The sequence below is a fragment of the Micropterus salmoides genome, unplaced genomic scaffold (genome assembly GCF_014851395.1).
Source record: "Micropterus salmoides isolate LMB-PRFRI ecotype aquatic unplaced genomic scaffold, ASM1485139v1 Ms_hic_scaffold_15, whole genome shotgun sequence".
NCBI lineage: Eukaryota > Metazoa > Chordata > Actinopteri > Centrarchiformes > Centrarchidae > Micropterus > Micropterus salmoides.
In genome coordinates this window covers 17600569-17619438 of record NW_024040596.1, presented here as the reverse complement: position 1 = coordinate 17619438, position 18870 = coordinate 17600569, and the positions used below count along the sequence as shown (strand labels likewise).

General features: G+C 42.6%; 1 protein-coding gene across 1 annotated transcript in view; it reads left to right on the top strand.

The window, feature by feature from the left end:
• The first annotated feature begins 12567 nt into the window (after positions 1-12567).
• LOC119904225 (transmembrane protein FAM155A) overlaps positions 12568-18870 on the top strand; it is an 84939-nt gene continuing 78636 nt past the window's right edge. The window contains exon 1 of the mRNA XM_038720721.1: positions 12568-13901. Coding sequence (XP_038576649.1) covers positions 13182-13901 — 720 coding nt within the window. The 5' untranslated portion in view covers positions 12568-13181. The remainder of the gene's footprint in view (positions 13902-18870) is intronic.

Genomic DNA, 18870 nt, shown 5'->3' with positions numbered 1-18870 from the left:
GGGAAAAGCTAATAACACAGGATCACAGTGCAGTGGCCTTTTCAAAAGCTGTAACCCTGCCTGGTAGGAGGTGCAGTGTCTTCAGACTCTATAGCCCACACACACATGCACACCTGTCTCTTTAGGTTATAGGGAGTGTTGCATTCTGATGGATTCAGCTTATAAGAGACTGGCAGCTGGCAAGTTCACTCTCTCTTTCCTACGACTCAATTACCTTTGACATGTCAGTCAAAACATCTATTACATACACACAGTCAAAGTCTCATACACACTTACACACGCACACTCTGTGGCTCCACTCTTGTATTGCCCCGACTCAATTACTTGAAATATAGAGCTCTAAACAGCTGGAGGGCCCGAGCTCAATAATACAAAGTCAGAGCTGCAACGGGGCTAGGAGTGAATGTGATGAGCTGGCAGGGAATATCATATCATCAGACCAAGGGACATGCTTATCCTTCACCTCACGCCATGCCCCCAATGGGCAAGCTATTGATACACATCGATTTTTCTGTCAGTCAGCATCTTTTATCACTGGTGCTGTGACTTTATGTCGTAATTGTTAAAAGTCTCTATCGTTGCATTTTGACTTTGTTTGTGAAAGGCGTAGTTGATCTCGTCACCATGAGTGATGCCTCTTTGATTTGCAAGTCACTGAATTACATGCACAAGGTGATAGATGTGGTGTCCATGGCTACAATGTAAATGTGTTGTCACCTTGGAGACAGAGCATTGCTTTGAGCCAGAGAGGACAGCTACACAATAGCAACGCTTCATTTTAAACCCAGAAGGGGGCAAATGCAGCCAGAAGTTACCTGTCAGTGCAGTACATCATTAAACCACCTGTTTTGTCCTTTCATGCTGATTTGTAATTAAAAAGGTAAGAGCTGCTGCAGTGCTAGTGTCATTCAACAAGGTTTAGTGAGATTGTACAGTGATGACCTAGTCAGCTAAGTGAAGTAGGCACGCCTACCTGGCATTGTGGGCATTCAGCAAAGAGTGCAGTATACACTATGCCTGCCAGAAGTAAATTGGGTGGAAATTGCTGTATGTCTCAGGCAGCAATTAGGAGGCCTCCTGTGGGCACGAGGCAGACATTTAATAAAGGCTACATTTCCCCCATTTCCCTTGCAAATAAACCTTATGTCATACCTGTGATGATATCTATCACCATCTAATTAACCTGCAGATATAGCTTTGTGCGTCCACATGTCTGTGAGTGTGTGCTCCCATGTGAATTTTGGAAAAAAGAACCAAAGCCCTTCAGTGAGGTAATAAAGGAGTAACAGCAATACAGGGGGTAATTACATATTGACAGGACATGGTTTCCTAATTGAATTGGATTTGAATGAGGTGCTAGGTTTTGTGTAAACATGAACTAACCTTTGCAGGACTTGTAACTCCTTCTTTTCACATTCCTCATTGTGTTTAATATACTCACCATGATAAGAGTGGTCACCACCTTCCCTAAAATGCTCCTATCATATCTGCTGCATCTTTAGAGTGTAATTGATATTATGTAAGGCGTCATTAATCTCCCGGTCTTTGCCCAACCTCCTCTGATGGTAGAGATAGATAATTAGCACATTTGCCCATTGTGCCAAAAATAAAGAAGAAAAGATGACTTTCAGAGAAGGCTTTCTTTGGCTCTACAGACACTTGAACAGCCTCCTCAGTGGTAACATCACTTGCCAGAGCTGCTAAATAAAGCGGTCTTCAAGTTGTTTTCCTCCTCAGTAAAAGTAAAAATGGCAGCATTTGTCTTTGACAATCTTTGATATTGCTGGCACAGTTAAGGTTAAAGGGATAGTTCGAAATATTTGGAAATTCTATCTTGCTGAGAGTTAATGCACAGTCATAAGACTGATACCACTGTTATGTGCATTAAGTATGAAGTTAAAACCAGGCGAAAACTAGCCTAGGTTAGCATGAACACTGGAAACAGGGGGCAACAGTCAGCTTGTTTCTCTCCAAAGTTCAAAAATATGGTCACCAGGATCAGCCTTTAACATGTTGTATCTCAGTTCTTTAATTCATACACAAACAGAATAACAAGTTGTGTTTTTAAGAGGAGTTTGCTGCATGTGCTGTCACTATTTCTTGTTGAACAGTGGTCAGGTGCAGTGACTTCATGGAGTCTCTGCTGGTTGCCTGGTAACTTTACGGTGATGACAAAACTCCAAGTCACTGTGTTGGGCCTCCATTCAGCAAGAAATAGTTACATAGTACATCAAACTATTTCTCTTCCACCACCACCACCATTATCATCATCATTGTCATTGCTACCATCATTATTAATCCCTGTTACTAATAATATTTTAACAGATACTATGTGCCCATCATCACGTCAGGAAAAACCATAACATGTTTCTCTGTGAAGGACATTTTCTTTTTCTGTGAAGGACATTTTCTTTTTGAAGGAGGTGCAACCATGAAAATAATGTCAGCAGCAGGCCCTGTTTGAAAAAAGAACAATATCAAGGGCATGCTGTAATTAAAATGTGTTCAATTTAGTCTGTGGAGACTTCGGCCTCTGCAGAGAAGTAGAACCCACTGTCCTTGAAAAATGCAGCCACATTGTCTGAGTGAAGTCAAGATTTTTCTAAAGGTGGGGTAAACTGTAGAATTTGAGTGCATATAGGGTCATGTTGGTAACCGACATCCACTTAAAGAGCAAATTCACTCAATTTAGAGAAAGCTCACTTTGTGAAGGTCAGTCAGACCAGTAATAAGTGATTGTTTCAGTCGTTTTGGGAGATCACTCCTGACTGAACTGATACCAGAGGACATGCAGACTCTGGTTGCCAGTAGAAACAGACAGGGTTGTGGTCCAGATGAAAGGTTACTGTTTTATCCTGTGGGGATGGAAAGGCCATCTTTCATTTCTCATTTAATAAATGTGTGTGTGTGTTTGTCCACACAATTGTGGGTTTGTATGGGTATGGGTATGTGAATGAGCAAAAATGGAAGGCTTAAAAAGAAAGAGTGAAGAACTCTTCTGCCAAATTTAGGTTTTAGACCTTGTGATGAACTAAAATGTGAAGCAGGGAGATATGGCCGGTCAACGGCGTTTTTATATTACAAAAGTTGACGGCTACGTTTAAAGATTTTAGAGCACTTACAAAATGGATCTGCATGTTTAAATTAAAGATTAAATTAAATATTGATTTATTCAAACTTATTCACACTGTAATAAAAGCTTATACACTCTATAGGAACGTTTCTGCACATGCACAGCAATAGAATAAGGGGTTCTTGGCCAATACACACACTGTCATTTACTAATGCACGGTGTCATTGCCTTGAAAGTAATGCTTCATGTGACACAAGTTGGGGAAAAGGGTAGTTATTCATCAGTGTGTGCCAGCAGGTCATGCTCTAAACAGTCCCAGCAGCAGTGGGTTGCAAATAAAGACTAATAGCTCAATACATCTACTAAAACAAAAACATTGCTTCGTAGGCACTACAGCCCTTTCCATCCAATTAAACTCTTGTTGCGAACACACTGGACTGACTGACGTATGCCACCATTCATACGTCCACCAAGTACACATCAAGTCACATAAGGTGGCAGATATAAAATCAGAGTTAATGGCCTGGCAGTAATTATAGCACAGCATGTGATTTTCAAAATGTGCCATATTTAACCATACTCACTCAACAGGCAGAAATGGTTGCATAAATGAGGCTGTGTGAGAGTGAGAGACAGAGAGGGAGGGAACAAGCATGATTAAGAGGAAGGACCAAGACATAAGTCCATGTAGTGATATGCGTATCCGTTGTCCTGTATCTCTCGCTTTTCAGTTATTTGACCCTGTAGTAAGTCAGTGTAATAGCCATTGTTCAGGGAGCCTTGTGATTTAAAGACAAGAGTTGCAACCTGTGGTTCTGGACAGTATTTCACAGCCTCCCCTCCTCATCATCCCCTCTTTATCTCCACATTTGGCTCTTAGTTGTTGTTCATTTCAAACTGTTTCTTTCTCTCTCTCTCTGTCATCTGTTCTCTCTTTCTGTTGCTCTCTCTCTTACACACACACACACACACACACACACACACACACACACACACACACACACACACACACACACACACACACACACTCCCAGGCACCTCCCGTCTTCACCCCTGAGGCCTACACAATAAGAGCTTAATGAAAAGGTACTTTACACTGGCGGCTGTGCACTGGGGAGATATCTTTAAATGTCACTGTTAATGGGTTGAATTAGCAGAGAGCAGGGTGTTCTGCATCTGTGTGTGAACGTGTACGTCCTGGTGACAGTGTACGATACTTGGATAAATGAGTTATAGTAGTTTTTTGTCCTACTCTGTGTGTGAGAGAGAGAGTGTGCGTGTGTGTGTTAGTTCACCACCCAGCAGTATACAGTGGCAGTTCATGCCGTTGATTTATGTTCCCCAGGCCTCGGTTCTCTGGACCCTGGCTTGATTGCAGTGTATCACTGCAGCTACAGCCATGACCCCACTGTGACCCCATAAATTAGCCCCGCTGCATGACAGGGGAGCTCGCAAAATCAGATGATGCCGATCTTCTTGAGCTGACTGATTTAACTATAGCCATAATTTCGGCATTTATTCTCCCCTACTCTCCTTCCTGTAAATCGAGTATCTCAATGGTGCAATGCATCACAGCTCCAGCGAGCCTAGAGGACCACGGTGAGAGGGATTGATGTTTTTCCATAGATCACTGCTGCAAGGTTCTGTTTAATGGTTACAGCAATGGTTTACATACTTGATATAAAGGTGTTAGAAAAATGAAGTCAGATCACTTTGCTGCTGTTTTATTATCTCACCTGATGAAACAGTGATACACTGAGGTGGAACACTGGGTTCCTTCAAACCCTGGTTTTACAGTAATACATAGTAGACAGAGCCAGTGCAGAATGTATCACTTTTGACCTTTTCCTGAACTTTACTCAGTCTGTGGCAGATATTTACAGAGCCTCACAGAGAGCCGCATGGCTGAAGTAGAGAGAGGGGGATAAGTGTCCAAGAGAGAAAAGAGGATGGTTATTTAGGAAGGAAGGAGGTCATAAGTGTGTTTGTGTGCTGTGACTTGTAGAGGTGGCAAGTTTCCGTCACATCAAAGCAGCTTTTAGGGAGCAGTTAGCAGAACTGCAAATAGGCGGACAACACAATTACCAGTGACACAATCTTTACATTTAACATGGTCCCAGGTTAAGTGAATTTATAGCGGTGCATCTAAAGAGCAACTTGTGCACAGTCGCTAATGGATGGCACTCCGCCTTTGATTGTCTCACTTAGATTTCAGATTGCCAGGAGAAGCACAGATGTGTGCTGTGATCAGAAGTAGAGCAAGCCACCACAGGGAGAGAGGGAGAGATTCACACGTGACTGGTAGACTGCAGAGTGTGTCTGCAAAGTCATCTGAGGTCGGCCAGTCTGTGTGATGAGACAGATGACGCAGAGTAAGGGCTTAGGCCGAGTACAGCTCACTGCCACACAGGCCTGGGCTCACACACAGAACACACCACCTTGCATACTAGATTAGATAGCGATTGAACCTTGGCTTTATTTGCAAACAAGACACCCACACAGAGAGTGTTGTGCAAGGAACCAAGCTACATGATAACAAGAGAATCTCTCTGAGATTGTGCTTGGGCGCAGAGGTGCTTTGAGCTAAATTCAAATGTCAACATGCTAATATGCTCACCATGACAATGCTAACATCAGCAGGTATAATGTTTATCTTTCTTTGTGTTAACATGCTAACATTTGCTGAAAACAAAGCACAGCTTTGAGACTGATGGAGTGTCATTAGCCTTGCAGATAAACATTTTGTTTTCTTGATTGTGTTAAATGAAAAGTCAGGGGATCAGCAAAGTTATGCTATCGATCCTGTGGGGAAACATGAAAGTGTAGTTGTGGAGACATTTTACACAAAACCACAAATGTGAACCTCTAGTGGCACTAGAGGCGATCACCAAAGTCTTTGGGAATCATTGCCTGGGAGCCATTAATGTCTGTTCAAAATTCTGGTCGGATTCATGTAGTAAATGTTAAGATAAGGATAAAAGTCTCAGGATCAATCATTAGGATTCATTTTCTGGGGACCATGAGTGTGTCTGTACAAAAATTAATCTCAATCCATGGAATATTATCATATAATATATATCTCTATTATATGTAGATATTTCAATCTGGATCAAAGTGATGGACCGACTGACAGCATATAGAGTTGCTAAGCTGGTCAAGTACCAAACAAGAAGCAATATGGCTGCCAAAAAACAGCACATTTATTTTGACATATTGTATCGGATCTAAGCAATTTCCACTGCAGATAACTTTGAACTTTTAACAATTACGCAGCAAGATAGTGATGACATGAGGGAGACAGACATTGAAGAGAAGAAATTGTTATGGACCAGTGTGATTAGCCCTGTGAGTTGTGCTTTAACCCAGTGGCAGGGACTGTTTGGTGATGTTCTAAGGCACAGCATAACAGAAGAGAGGAAAAGAGGGAAGGAGAGATGAGGCCGGGGGATTGGAGCAGAGCTACCCTGGCCTTTCTCCAGCCACATCCCAGGCACAGTCTGGGTAGTAGCTCTGTGTTTATTCCTGTTAACACACCGCTCCTACAGGATGAGAGGTGACTGGATCTCGGCACTGGATAGTGCTCATGTTCCATGTTAGCTGGGATTTGACTTCACTCCCAGTTCTTCAAAGGCTTCAATACGTAATTTTTCCTCCCCACTTTCCTGCTGGATCCAGGGGCAGACATATCCCTTTCATCAGGAGGTGCTTTTCTCTGACAGCACAGATTAGTGAGAGGCAAATGCATTTAGAAACGCCAGGCTCATTTTCCTTGCTCACACACTGAGCCTTTACCATGCTTTGCATTAATAAATCGTTCACCCAAGGTCTTCTATCTGTTGTCCCATTAAATTCAGCATATGAAATTTTTATGTAAGCGCACATCACACAAGGAATACTAAATTCAAGTGATACAGCTCTGTGCAGGTGCAGAAGAACAGCGACTTCATATTGGTTTGATCTCAGTAGAATTTAATGCAATGATAGAGGACCAGATATAGGACAATGAGATGAGGATGGATAAACAGATGAGGAATGAATAAAGTACTGTAGGTCCAGCTCAGGTTCGTGTTGACAGTAGGGATGCTTGGTGACAAAAACCTTTTGGCCTCAGCTCTCTCTGCTGGGGTGGGGAGCCTCAAGCTCATCCCCGGAGTTCCTGTAAATCCTGCCTTCTGCCGTTTACTCTGGGGCTACAGCTGATGTTACAGAGGCCTGTTCTGGAGGAGTGGAGGAAGCAGGCAAATGGTTTTGGTGCTTATCAAGACACTCCTTCAATTCAAGATCTCCTCAGAAATGTGTACATACTGTATCTCTGGTTTGATTTAACATGCTGCAGCAAATGAAATCACTTTGCCTAATCTTGTTTCTTACTTTGTGTAAAATTAAAAAATGTCAGACTGTATTGCAGAATCAATTAGACTAGGAGTCTACAGCCATGTTAGCCTACTGTAAGGTTCTTATTTGAGCTAACGTCGGCGTGCTTACATGCTCAAAATGACAATGCTAACATACAGATGTTAAGCAGGTATAAGGTTTATACCATGTTCACCATCTTTGTTTAGCTAATGCTAAGACTGCTAATTAGCAATAAATGCTGAGTATATCTGAGGCTTGTTGTTGAGACATTTCACTCACCGCATGTCAACCTCATGGTGCCCTACTGGGAGAAGTCAGTCAGTTGAGCAGACCTCAGAGTGAGGTTGCTATCCCTCAAAATCAATCACATTACCTGTGCACCAAACATGGAAACAACAGAATAATGCCATATCCTCCTCATCAATGCTTTACAAGTGTTATAATTATAAAAGGTGATTTATAGTTAAATGTTTGAGATAATTTCAAATTGTGTTCACAAATTGTGACACATTTCCTTTGAAGCTGGAGGCAGTGTGAACACAGAGATCCAGATTGCATGGTGGGAATATAGGCCAGGAACCCAGGATCATGGATATGGCAATAGACAGTGTCCTTGGGAGAGAGAGCTGTGTGGATAAACCGCTGAAGGATTCCTGGAACGGAAATGGGGTGAGTCAATCGATCAGGAGAGTAAAACCCTGAAGCGGAGCACAGGTAGTACTTGGTGGGGTGGGAGGTTGAAATGCATGATGGTATCTCCGTCATCGACTTTATCCCCCTTGATTCCAGCGACCAGTCTAAATGATGCACATTTATTTCACCAACAAATGTTAAGGCAAATCATGTCTACTTTACATCACTGCTGATGTTTTATGCAAAACCATGCTGAAATGTGTGTTTTTTACATAGATTTCTTTTTCATCTTTTAGCCAGCCATTATTTTCCATTCATTTCTGTATAATGGAAAATCAATTGGTGGATTTCCTTTGGTTGTGCAGTCCATCACAGTGAATAACAACTAGGCATTTGTTTTTGTCAAAGTTATATTATAGTTTGAGGCAGTGCACACTATTGAAATATTCCAGCAACAATGATAGAAAATATTCAAAAGAGACTTTGTTATGACTCTAATAGAATAAGACAATCACATTTTTAGAATATTCTTATTGATTTTCATAGCATAGAAGGATAAATGGCTACCAATGGAAAGAAAAACAATACATTAAGAAATCTGTATAGCATACTTTTGTCATCAGTGATATGTAGCTTAAACAAGGAAAAACACAGGTTTTTATACCTTTCTATTAAAGTTCCATACTTAGATTAACAACTGAACAAACTCAGTTTGCTGATTTTGACTTCGAGTTGATACGTTTTTGTCAAACTACTACTCTTAATGCCAACAATAAACTTTGCCGTTCAACACACTGGCACACACTCAGAGCAGCAGAATAACACATCACTGCAGATAGACAAAACAGACACGATCATAATCATGTATGTGCACCTGTATGTACACACTTCTAAACATACATATATTTATATTTGCAGGTGCATACACCATATTTGTTCTTGAGTTGGATAATGTACTAATCTTAGATCACACATCTCTTGTCAATTCGTAACATCCACTCAGGACAATATGCCAGGGCTGCGGGTGTTGTCTTCTCTGACCAATGAGAGAGGCTGCCACTCTGACGTCAGACAGATGAAAGCACAGAAGGAGAGTGAGACCGAGAGACAGAGGAAGACGGGGTGATGGTGAGCAAGAGCTTAAGGAAGAATCATTTCAAGAGACGTATAGGGTCAGCTGAGTGAGAGACAAACAGAGGGAAGGATAGAAAGAGATGGCGGCGGTATGAAAAGAGGAAAGAAAATGCTGACAGATTAGGAAAGGAAGGAAAGATGCATGTAAAGAGTGAACAAGAAATGGAAATTTACTTAAAGAGGTCCAGTTCCACGCTGACACAGCACGTAGGTTGTGAATTTGACACAAGTTGGTGAACGGCACAGTTGGATGATGTCACCTGTCTCTTGTCTTTCACTTTATTCCCCTCCTACTCTGATTGTCGGTGGGTCCAGTCTAGCAACCACCTCTCTCCTCCTTCCTGTCTCCCTCAATCAGGAATGCTGACAGGTGGGGAAACGCATTGCAAGGATGAGATAGTGAACATCAGGGTGCAAAAAGGTCTTGAAAAAGCAACAAATGCTCATGAAGTAATGTTTTTTAAAGAACCAACATTGTCAGCATTAGTGTTTTTGTCTGCTTGTATGACTCATGAAAAACAATAAAGAATTTGGTTACTTTTTGTAATTGTAATTGGATCAGAATCAGAACAGCTCCAAACAGAGTACTACTGAGGCAATGAACCCTCCACTGGGTTATTTTCGTTTTTAAATAGACATTTATAAATAGATGCTTAATCTGAAATAGACAAATGGACTTTCAAGTGCCTTTGACAAGCCAGACAGGACAATATTGGAAAGATAGATATAAAAATAGTTCTGATTTTTAATGGACTTTTGATTGCTTAAAAAACTTAAAATGAAAAAAAGAGGTGCAACTGCCCTCAACTGTGCAAATTACCTTTAATTTAGCACAAGGTACTGTGCCAGTACAATGAACTAATACAATCAATTACACACATGTATGTACAGTTGTTTCAGAGAGGACACACATGCACACACACCCGCCCACGCACACATGTTCCCCAGCATAGATAGTGGACGAGTCATGTCTGCCAGCCCTTACTGTGATGGCTCCAGATTTAAGGGCCAGCAATCTGCATTCTCTGGCTCTATCTCTCTATTCTGTCTCTTGCTCACTTTGCCCTCGTGCTACTTCTATCTCCTTTGCACACATACACACACACACACACACACACACAGATCCAAACACACAGGTAGGGAAGTGATAAGGGTGGTGTGAAACAGGCAACTCTGCTGTGCCAGACACACACTCCATATGATGTTGATTGGCCACCTCTCAGGAGCTGACATAAGTCAGGCGTTCAAGTCGAACCAATCAAATTGCAGATCTGGAAATGGTATTTCGAGACTCTTGGCCAAATCTGTAAATATCCATATGTCTACTAACAGAGCAGGGGGAGGCAGGCACACACACACACACACACACACACACACACACACACCCACACACAAACATTGCATATAGGGCCATACTGTAAGTCATGTGTTTGTTTTAAACAAACTGAACAAACACAACACAACTGATAAGATGAGATTCACTTACACACACACACACACACACACACACACACACACACACACACACACACACACACACACACACACACACACACACACACACACACACACACTCAACAGTTAGGGTCAAAGACAGCATGAAACTGAGCAACTACAGTTAAAGGCAGACTAGACAATCCCAGCCGAAGTAGGACATCTATCCCCGAGAGGCATGATCACAGCATCCTGCAGTGACATAATATGTGAGAGCAACGAGTGTTGAATGATGAGCATTCAAGCACGCCTAGCACTGACACAACAGATATTTGCCACAACACCATCGGCATTTTCAAATCCGGTTAAGGCTCCTACCAAAAATCAGGCCCTGTGTGCTGAACTTACAGTCACCACTGCGATCAGAGGTGAATCAGAGAACAAAAAACCGACTCTCCTTGTGTGAGCACCCGCTGACATTTGGTGATAAATCAGCAAATTATGCCATTGACAAGGCTTGTTCCTTCCACTCTGGACAACATAACAGAAATAGCCTGCATTACTGACTTTCTGATTTTTTTTTAGCTTAAACAACTCTGGAGTACATTCAGTGGAAGGTGCAATATCATTGACAAGAGTGACTAAACACATTTTTTATTGTGTTTGAGGGCAGTTTTATAAGCAAAACTCTGTGACAGGACACTGGGAGAACTTCCACACAGACAACAGTAAGTGGTGAGCTATCCATGGTGCTGAAATTCAGTGCTGTTCTCCCACAGAAATAAATTACACAATATATTCTCTGCACTATTCAATATGTTGTAGCATTTATATAAATATATATTTTGTTTTAGTTTTTTTGGCAGAGGGACACTGGCTACACTAAAACTAATTGGATTGGCATTTGATGAGCATTTCTTCACCTCAACAACAAATTGAAGAATAAGCTGCCTCCTGTCCTGCCTTAAGAACACATTAATCAGGTAATCATCTCTTGTCTTATCCTCAATATACAGGCCATTAACATTAAGCAACAATTTCTTTGGTAGCACTCCAAGCCATGCCTCTGACAATGATTAGTACCTTTAAGGATGAGGATAAATACTGTAATTTACTTTCAGCAACTACCACCTAACTCTCACTCCCTCTCTTTCTCTCTCTGTCACGCACGCACGCACATATACACACACGCGCGCGCGCTTGTTCCATTATCCCCGTTGGGACACCTCATTGACATGATGTATTCCTTAGCCACTTACCCTAACCATAAGACGAGTCCCCCTGGGTTAGTGTGCATTTAGGTTAAAGTCCCCACTGCTGGGACATGAGGATATAAAACACACACACACACACGCACACACACACACAAACATTGCATATAGGGCCATACTGTAAGTCATGTGTTTGTTTTAAACCCACTGAACAAACACAACACAACTGATAAGATGAGATTCACTTACAGGGAACACGTACGTGACCTTGTGCTTGTTCAGCTGCTTTCCCCTTGTTCAGAAGCTGAAACCTGACTATTTTCTAGACTTTTCAAAGCCTTAATTTCCCACATCTTCATTTCACCTCTGTCTCCTCTGGACATGAAAAAAAGCTATGTCATTTCAGCCTACATTCGTGTGTGAAATGGGCTGGATTACTGAATCTTGACTAGCCTGTAAGGAAACAGTGAGTATGATGTTTTAACTGCATTGTTGTTCTTGTGAATGGACTCGCGTCTTGCCTGCACCAAAAGCAAGATGTCGCCATAAGTGTATGTTTGTGCCCTGCCAAGACAATATTTGGCTACTATTACTCATGAAGTGCAGCGAGGACAGCCAAAACACCCTTTACCACCTTTATGTGTGTCTGTGCTCCCTCTCTCTCCATCCCTGTGTGTGTGTCTCCCCCTGTGTGTTTGCGTGTGTGTGTGCACATAGGTAATAAGCTGCTCCACCACTGCGCAACGATGGAGCTATCGCAACGATGGAGATGACGCAAACAGACCCAGCTCTCCGAAAAAGTGTTTCAAGACGAACATGGCGGCAACTTAACCGCGGTCCAAGATGACAATGGCCAACGGGAGAAAGGATTCTAGGCTTTCCGCCCAGGTACGGGACAGAGAAACCAGTCTGCATGAATCGAAAGGGCTCATTGCTCTCCTTTAAGTGAATCTGCAAACCGAACGGCGGCAGACGCGCAGCATCAGTACCAAGAGGCTCGCAACAGCTGGTCTCCCTGCGCCCCCGACGAGAGAACAAACCCGGGGGACGGACGATAGAAAGAGGGGGGCATGCGGTCAAAGAGGACGCCGTTTCCCCCCGGAGAGCCATGGAGAACCGGGATGCGGCAGCGCGAAGCTTAATCTGTGCGCGCGCGCTAATTGGATCGGAATAGCACCGATTGCTGCGGGCGCGATAGAGGAGCGCCCTGGACCGGCGGAGGCACGGCACCCCACCGTTACAGAGGAGAACCAACCGGAGTCCATCTCCCCCAAGTCAATGAGTATTGTGGCAGAGCAGCCCCCGCGGTGGAGTCGGCCAGGGCAGCACTTTCCTAAAATATGACCAGGGGTGCTTGGATGCGTCGGCAGCATGATGAAGGCTTAAAATACTGGTTTGCACCCCGAGAGAACGAGAAGCCATTTACCGAGTCGGAGCGGGCCCAGAGATGGCGACTGTCACTGGCCTCTCTGCTGTTCATCACCGTCCTGCTCTCTGATCACTTGTGGTTCTGCGCTGAGGCGAAACTAACGCGAACCCGAGACAAGCGGTCGGACGAGGGGCTTGCAATTACGGACATGGGCGAGTACCCAAACTCCCTCCACCGACACCATATCCCAACATCACCTGACCCCCACCGTCTCGCCAGAGAGCAAGATGTTATTTTTCTAGGGAATTCTACCAAACCTCTGTGGCGAATGGACACCTGTCACCCCGACAGCCTGTCCAAAGACTGCTTTACTTTCACGGACGCGAAGACCGTGTGCCTGGGCCTCTCCGGTGGAGGGGGAAAGGGGACACAGTTTGCGTACGTGAATCTGAGCGATTTGTACCTTTCTTTTTGTAATTCCTACTCACTTTTGGATTTGTTTTACGGGTTTACGAGTCCGGACGATTTGAATTGCACCCTGGATATGGCCATGGAGGGATGCAGCGAGTGTGTCCGGGCTTATCAGCGTCTTGACCAGCAGGCGGAGGAGAACTACCGGGAGTTTGAGCTGCTGGTTCAGAAATACGAGACGGATGCATACTCGGTTAGGACGTGCATGGAGGAATGCAAGGTAGGACTAACGAGGCCGGGTCGCGCACGCGCACGCACACATTTAAGGGGGTGGGTTCACAGTCGTCATAGCAACCGTTGGGCATATCTGTCAGTATACTGGTATTTATTTTTTAGACTCCAGGCAATCAGTGCCTTCACTGCATCATCCGGCCTGTCAGGGTGTGCACCAACACACAGTTACACCAAGTGAAACTGGCATGGGCTTCTCTTTACTCTGGCTCTCTAAGTCCAGTCTTTCTAGTCTACTCTAATATGGACTACCTGTGAACTGTAACTGTGGAAGTGACGTTTGACATTTGGAGTAAGACCCAGGCTTGCAACGCAGCTCTATGAGATGAGGGGAGAGAAGGCTGTTGAGTGTTGCTCATTTCAATATCGTTAATAGCACGCCAGTGATTTCTGCACCTAATCCAGGCTTTATATTGTCCCCAGTTTGCTTGTTGTTCTAATAACATGGCAGTCTTAGAGCACATATCTCAGGCTACCCAAACACACACACACACAGACAAATACACCACACACACACACACACACACACACACACACACACACACACACAAACAAACACTGCAATATAGAGCCATACTGTAAGATGTGTTTGTTTTAAACCCACTGATCAAAAACAACACAACTGATAAGATGGAGCCCACTTGCAGAGAACAGGTACATGATATTGTTAAACCTATAATCACAAACCTTGTGCTTGTGCAGAGGCTCTGTCTCCCTGTCAGCCATGCATCCTCCTGTGCTCACTCTCCATGGTGCTGAAACAAGGCCCTGCAAAAGCCCTTTCAGGAGGTCAGGGGGATATGCTTGTACTTATGCTAAGTAGTTAATAACTTATATCCATTCTTTTCAGTGGTCAGACAGTGAAGTATGTTTATATAGTCTAGTCAACTGTAACTGTGAACAAAGCGGACCACTACACTGCACGTTCTCTCATCTCTCCTAGCCTGTGAATTCCTGTTTGACTGGAAACACACAACAGATGGAAAATATGCAGTGTTTATGGTGCTTTCTTTAATTAACAGGATTGAGAATTGCTGGTATGAAAGGTATGGAAAGTATGGAATATGGTTATTGACACTAGGCTTGTGGAAGCATAACAGATTCGTGGTGTTAGTCTGGCTTGTATGTCTCTGATAGAGAGACAATACATGCATTGTTACATTGCATGTATTGTACAGTATAGCTTTATTTGTACTTGGCAGATGAACTTTTCACCCTTGCTGTAACGTGCTTTTTGTTTGATGCACCGTAGCTTGACCAAATTCTTTGGTCTAAACATTAAGGTTTTGAGGAATTGTTATGAAAGTTGTTATCAAAAGGTGTCCAAAGCTGCTTCACCACCACAACAGCACTATAACTCAGATCAGGGAGTTATCCTTGGAAAGCAGGAAATCTTCATTCAAAACTGACCTCATAATGATCCCGCAGCCCAAACTCATTTCAACAAGATGGATGATGGTCAGGGTGCTGGGCTGAGATTGCTGATAAACCGTGTGTACGTGTGTGTTTGAGTGAGTGAGGATGGATAATTAGTGGGAGGATATACTCAGGATAAACCTTAACAAGGAATCATGTGCTGTTTATATGTTTCATTATCATAAGTCATGTGTTATTGTTATGCCAGTTTGTCAGTGTGTGTATGCATATATGTATTTGCATAAATCTATTTCCTATGATTTGCATTTGCACTCCTACTCTTTGCTAATGTAATCAGACTCAGGCAGGACTTCAGCAGCCTTTTAGCCCCTTTATCCTGATCTGAATTGCTAATCTTCTTCAGTGTTCTTGTGACCTTTGTGAAAGCACAGCACCCCAGGCCTGCATCACAAACCGTTGCTCCTTGAAGAACCACTCTGCTGGACAGTAAAAAGACATTAGACGACTTGAAAAAATAATTAATGCTATTCACTCTTATCTGTCTTATTTATCTCATCTCCGACCTCTCCGCTCTTCTTCTTCTTCATCCACATTTTAAACAACTGCTCAATGCTTCTTTTCAAATGGTTTAAATGAAATGAAACTGTGACATCATGTGGTGTTACAGTTTCAGTTTGTTTTGTGTGTGCTGTTGATATGTGTTGTCAATGTTGTATACGGTTAGGGGATGGGAGAACTGATAAGTAGTGGGATTAAATAAATGAAAAATGTGAGGTAAGATTAAAAAGTGAATTTAAAGTAGGAAACAGAAAAGAACAACACACACACACACACACACACACACACACACACACACACACACACACACACACACACACACTGCACAGTAATAAGACATAACTAGCCTACTAATCTTCATGGACAGATGTAAATTGTGGATGTCATTATCATTCTAACCAGATAGTTTTCATCAGGATGGTACGTGGCACTGAGCCTGCCTTGTTTACTGTCAGATAATGATGTGTTACTACAGTTTGCCAGTTAGCTTAGCTGGAAAAAGAAAATCAAAATTCATCACAAAACAAGAAAGGCGCTCATATATTTGAGTATTTGGCTGGTGTAAGTGAAACAGATATTGGAGTCTCAAAAACAAACATCACATTTAGCAATGTTAACATAATCCTGGTCAATTTACAGACATTTGAGAGGCTGATGTGATGCAAATTGTTATATAGAGAATACATTTATATTTTGAGGTAGTAAGATGCAGTCGCTGAGCTGTATGTATATTACTGTCTGTTGGAGGTTGATGCAGGATCGGCTTCAGTGGTCAGACCTCCATCATGTGTGATATAAATGCAAAGAGAGGCTTGGCATTGCCACTTGACAAAAATGCTCAGAGGTACTTTCCTTACCTACACTGTCAATAACATGTTGGCCTAGGTTTGAGTGTTTTCCCTATTGCCATATGAACCGTTTATTTATAAAGGTTATAATACTGATCGGCTTTTATGTTATTGAAAGAACGCATCAGGTGATATCCTACATGCTTTCTTATGTTCAAAGGAATACGATGAAATGAGGATTTTTTAGATTCCACATCTTGCTGCCGTAAGTACTCATTAGTGCTTGAAACGTGTATTATTCCACGGCCAAAAACAGGACCCAACAAATGCACAATTTACTTTTGTATGAGTAATGTTTAATTAAAACTACAGTGCCCAGCTGTTATGGGAAATAACTTAGCCTTTAAAAAAAAATCACACTCTATATTCGTTAGATGTTTTTAAAATCGTACCTCTTCAGAAGGAACAAATGGACTCTGGGCGAGAGTCTCCACCCTGTCTGAGTGCCACTGATAGGGTGGAGAGGTTTCAGTATATATTGGCTATATCAGCAGTCGTAGACCATATCTACCACTAACTAATAACTTACTCTAAACGTAAACAAGATCATTTGATAGGCCACTTTCACTGAAGATATGATTATGACAATTATATGTGGGCTTAGCAAAAATGCACATGTAGATTGCTATGCTACATCCCTCCTATCTTGTTTTCTGATCTTCTGTTCTTACATTCTTGTGTTCTTTACCCATTTTGATATCTGTATGTACCTGTTTATATCACACGGACACACACACACACACACACACACAAACACACACACACACACACACACACACACACACACACACACACACACACACACACACACACACACACACACACACACACACACACACACAAACAAAGAGTCCCATGTGCAGTGTTTCCTGCAGGTCCAGATCTGAATGTCCCTTCCGGTGTAATTTAATTTGCACTCCCATAATTCTCTTCTTCTCTGGTGGCTGTGTCTCCAGGGCTCTATCTCAACATGTTGATCTCCGTTCTCCCTCTATCAGTCATTGTCTCTCGCTTACTTTCACATCCTTTGTCTTTCTCCCATCTGTGTCACAGGTCTGAGGAACCAACAATACATACACAAGAGTCCAGTATCCCCTTACCCCTCTTCCTCCTTCTTATAGACTTACTTTCCAACAGAGGCCTTGGTTTCTCGCTCCCTCCCTTTTTCTGGAAATATGTGGGTGTCGAGCTCTTTTTTCTGATGGAGTGATAGATACTGATCTAGGTTAAGGCCCTTTCCTTCCCTTCAATTACAGGCCTGTCCACACAGATCACACTTTGTGCTCCTTCACCAGCCTCTCTCTGGCCCTCTGCCTAGTCAATCACCTTTCTTCTCTATCACTCTCTATGTTTACAAGACTATTCATTTAGCTGTAAGGGTTTATGTTTTAACTTCACAGTGAGGATGGGCTGATTGTGTTTTCCATTAAATAAGGCAGTCCCTGCTGGAGTCTTATGCCAAAGCAAAATTCCCAGGATCCCCAGTAGGTAAAATTAGCATTAAAGCACCACAAGAATTAGAATGTAGAAGAATGTAGGAAGGAACAGGATAGAAATTCAGTAAGTAGAAACCCGAGCCTGCAGCCATGCTAGCGGCTCTGTCAGGCTTGAAGCGCAGAGGTGCCTCGAGCTAAATTCGAATGTCAGCATGCGGATGTTTAGGTATATGTTCACCATGGTCACCATCAAACGTTAGTGTGATAGCATGCTAACATGCAAGCTAGTTAGCACTAAAGGACAGGTGAGTCTGATGGTAATGGTATTCATTTTGCAGGTACTTCGTTGAAAAACCAAAGACAAATGATGGACTGATGATGGTGCTGGATGAAAAATGCATGAATTCATCTTTAGGGGGACATGAATATGTATCACATTTGATAGCAGCTTGTCTATTACCTGAGACTGAAAGATAATTCCTGACCTTGGAGACAGCAGTGGATACTAACAATCACCACAATGTCCATTAGTAGCTGTTCTGGCGCTTTCAATCATATTACATGTTCTTCCCCAGCAGATGGAGATTGTCCAGCTGTAGTGGAATTGTAGATGTTTAAATTTACATTTTTCTGTGCCCTTTGAGGACCCCGTGCCCATGTTGGCTTAAACATTAAGATTGTGTGTGTGTGTGTATATATATGTATATATATATATAAATGTGTGTGTGTGTGTGTAATA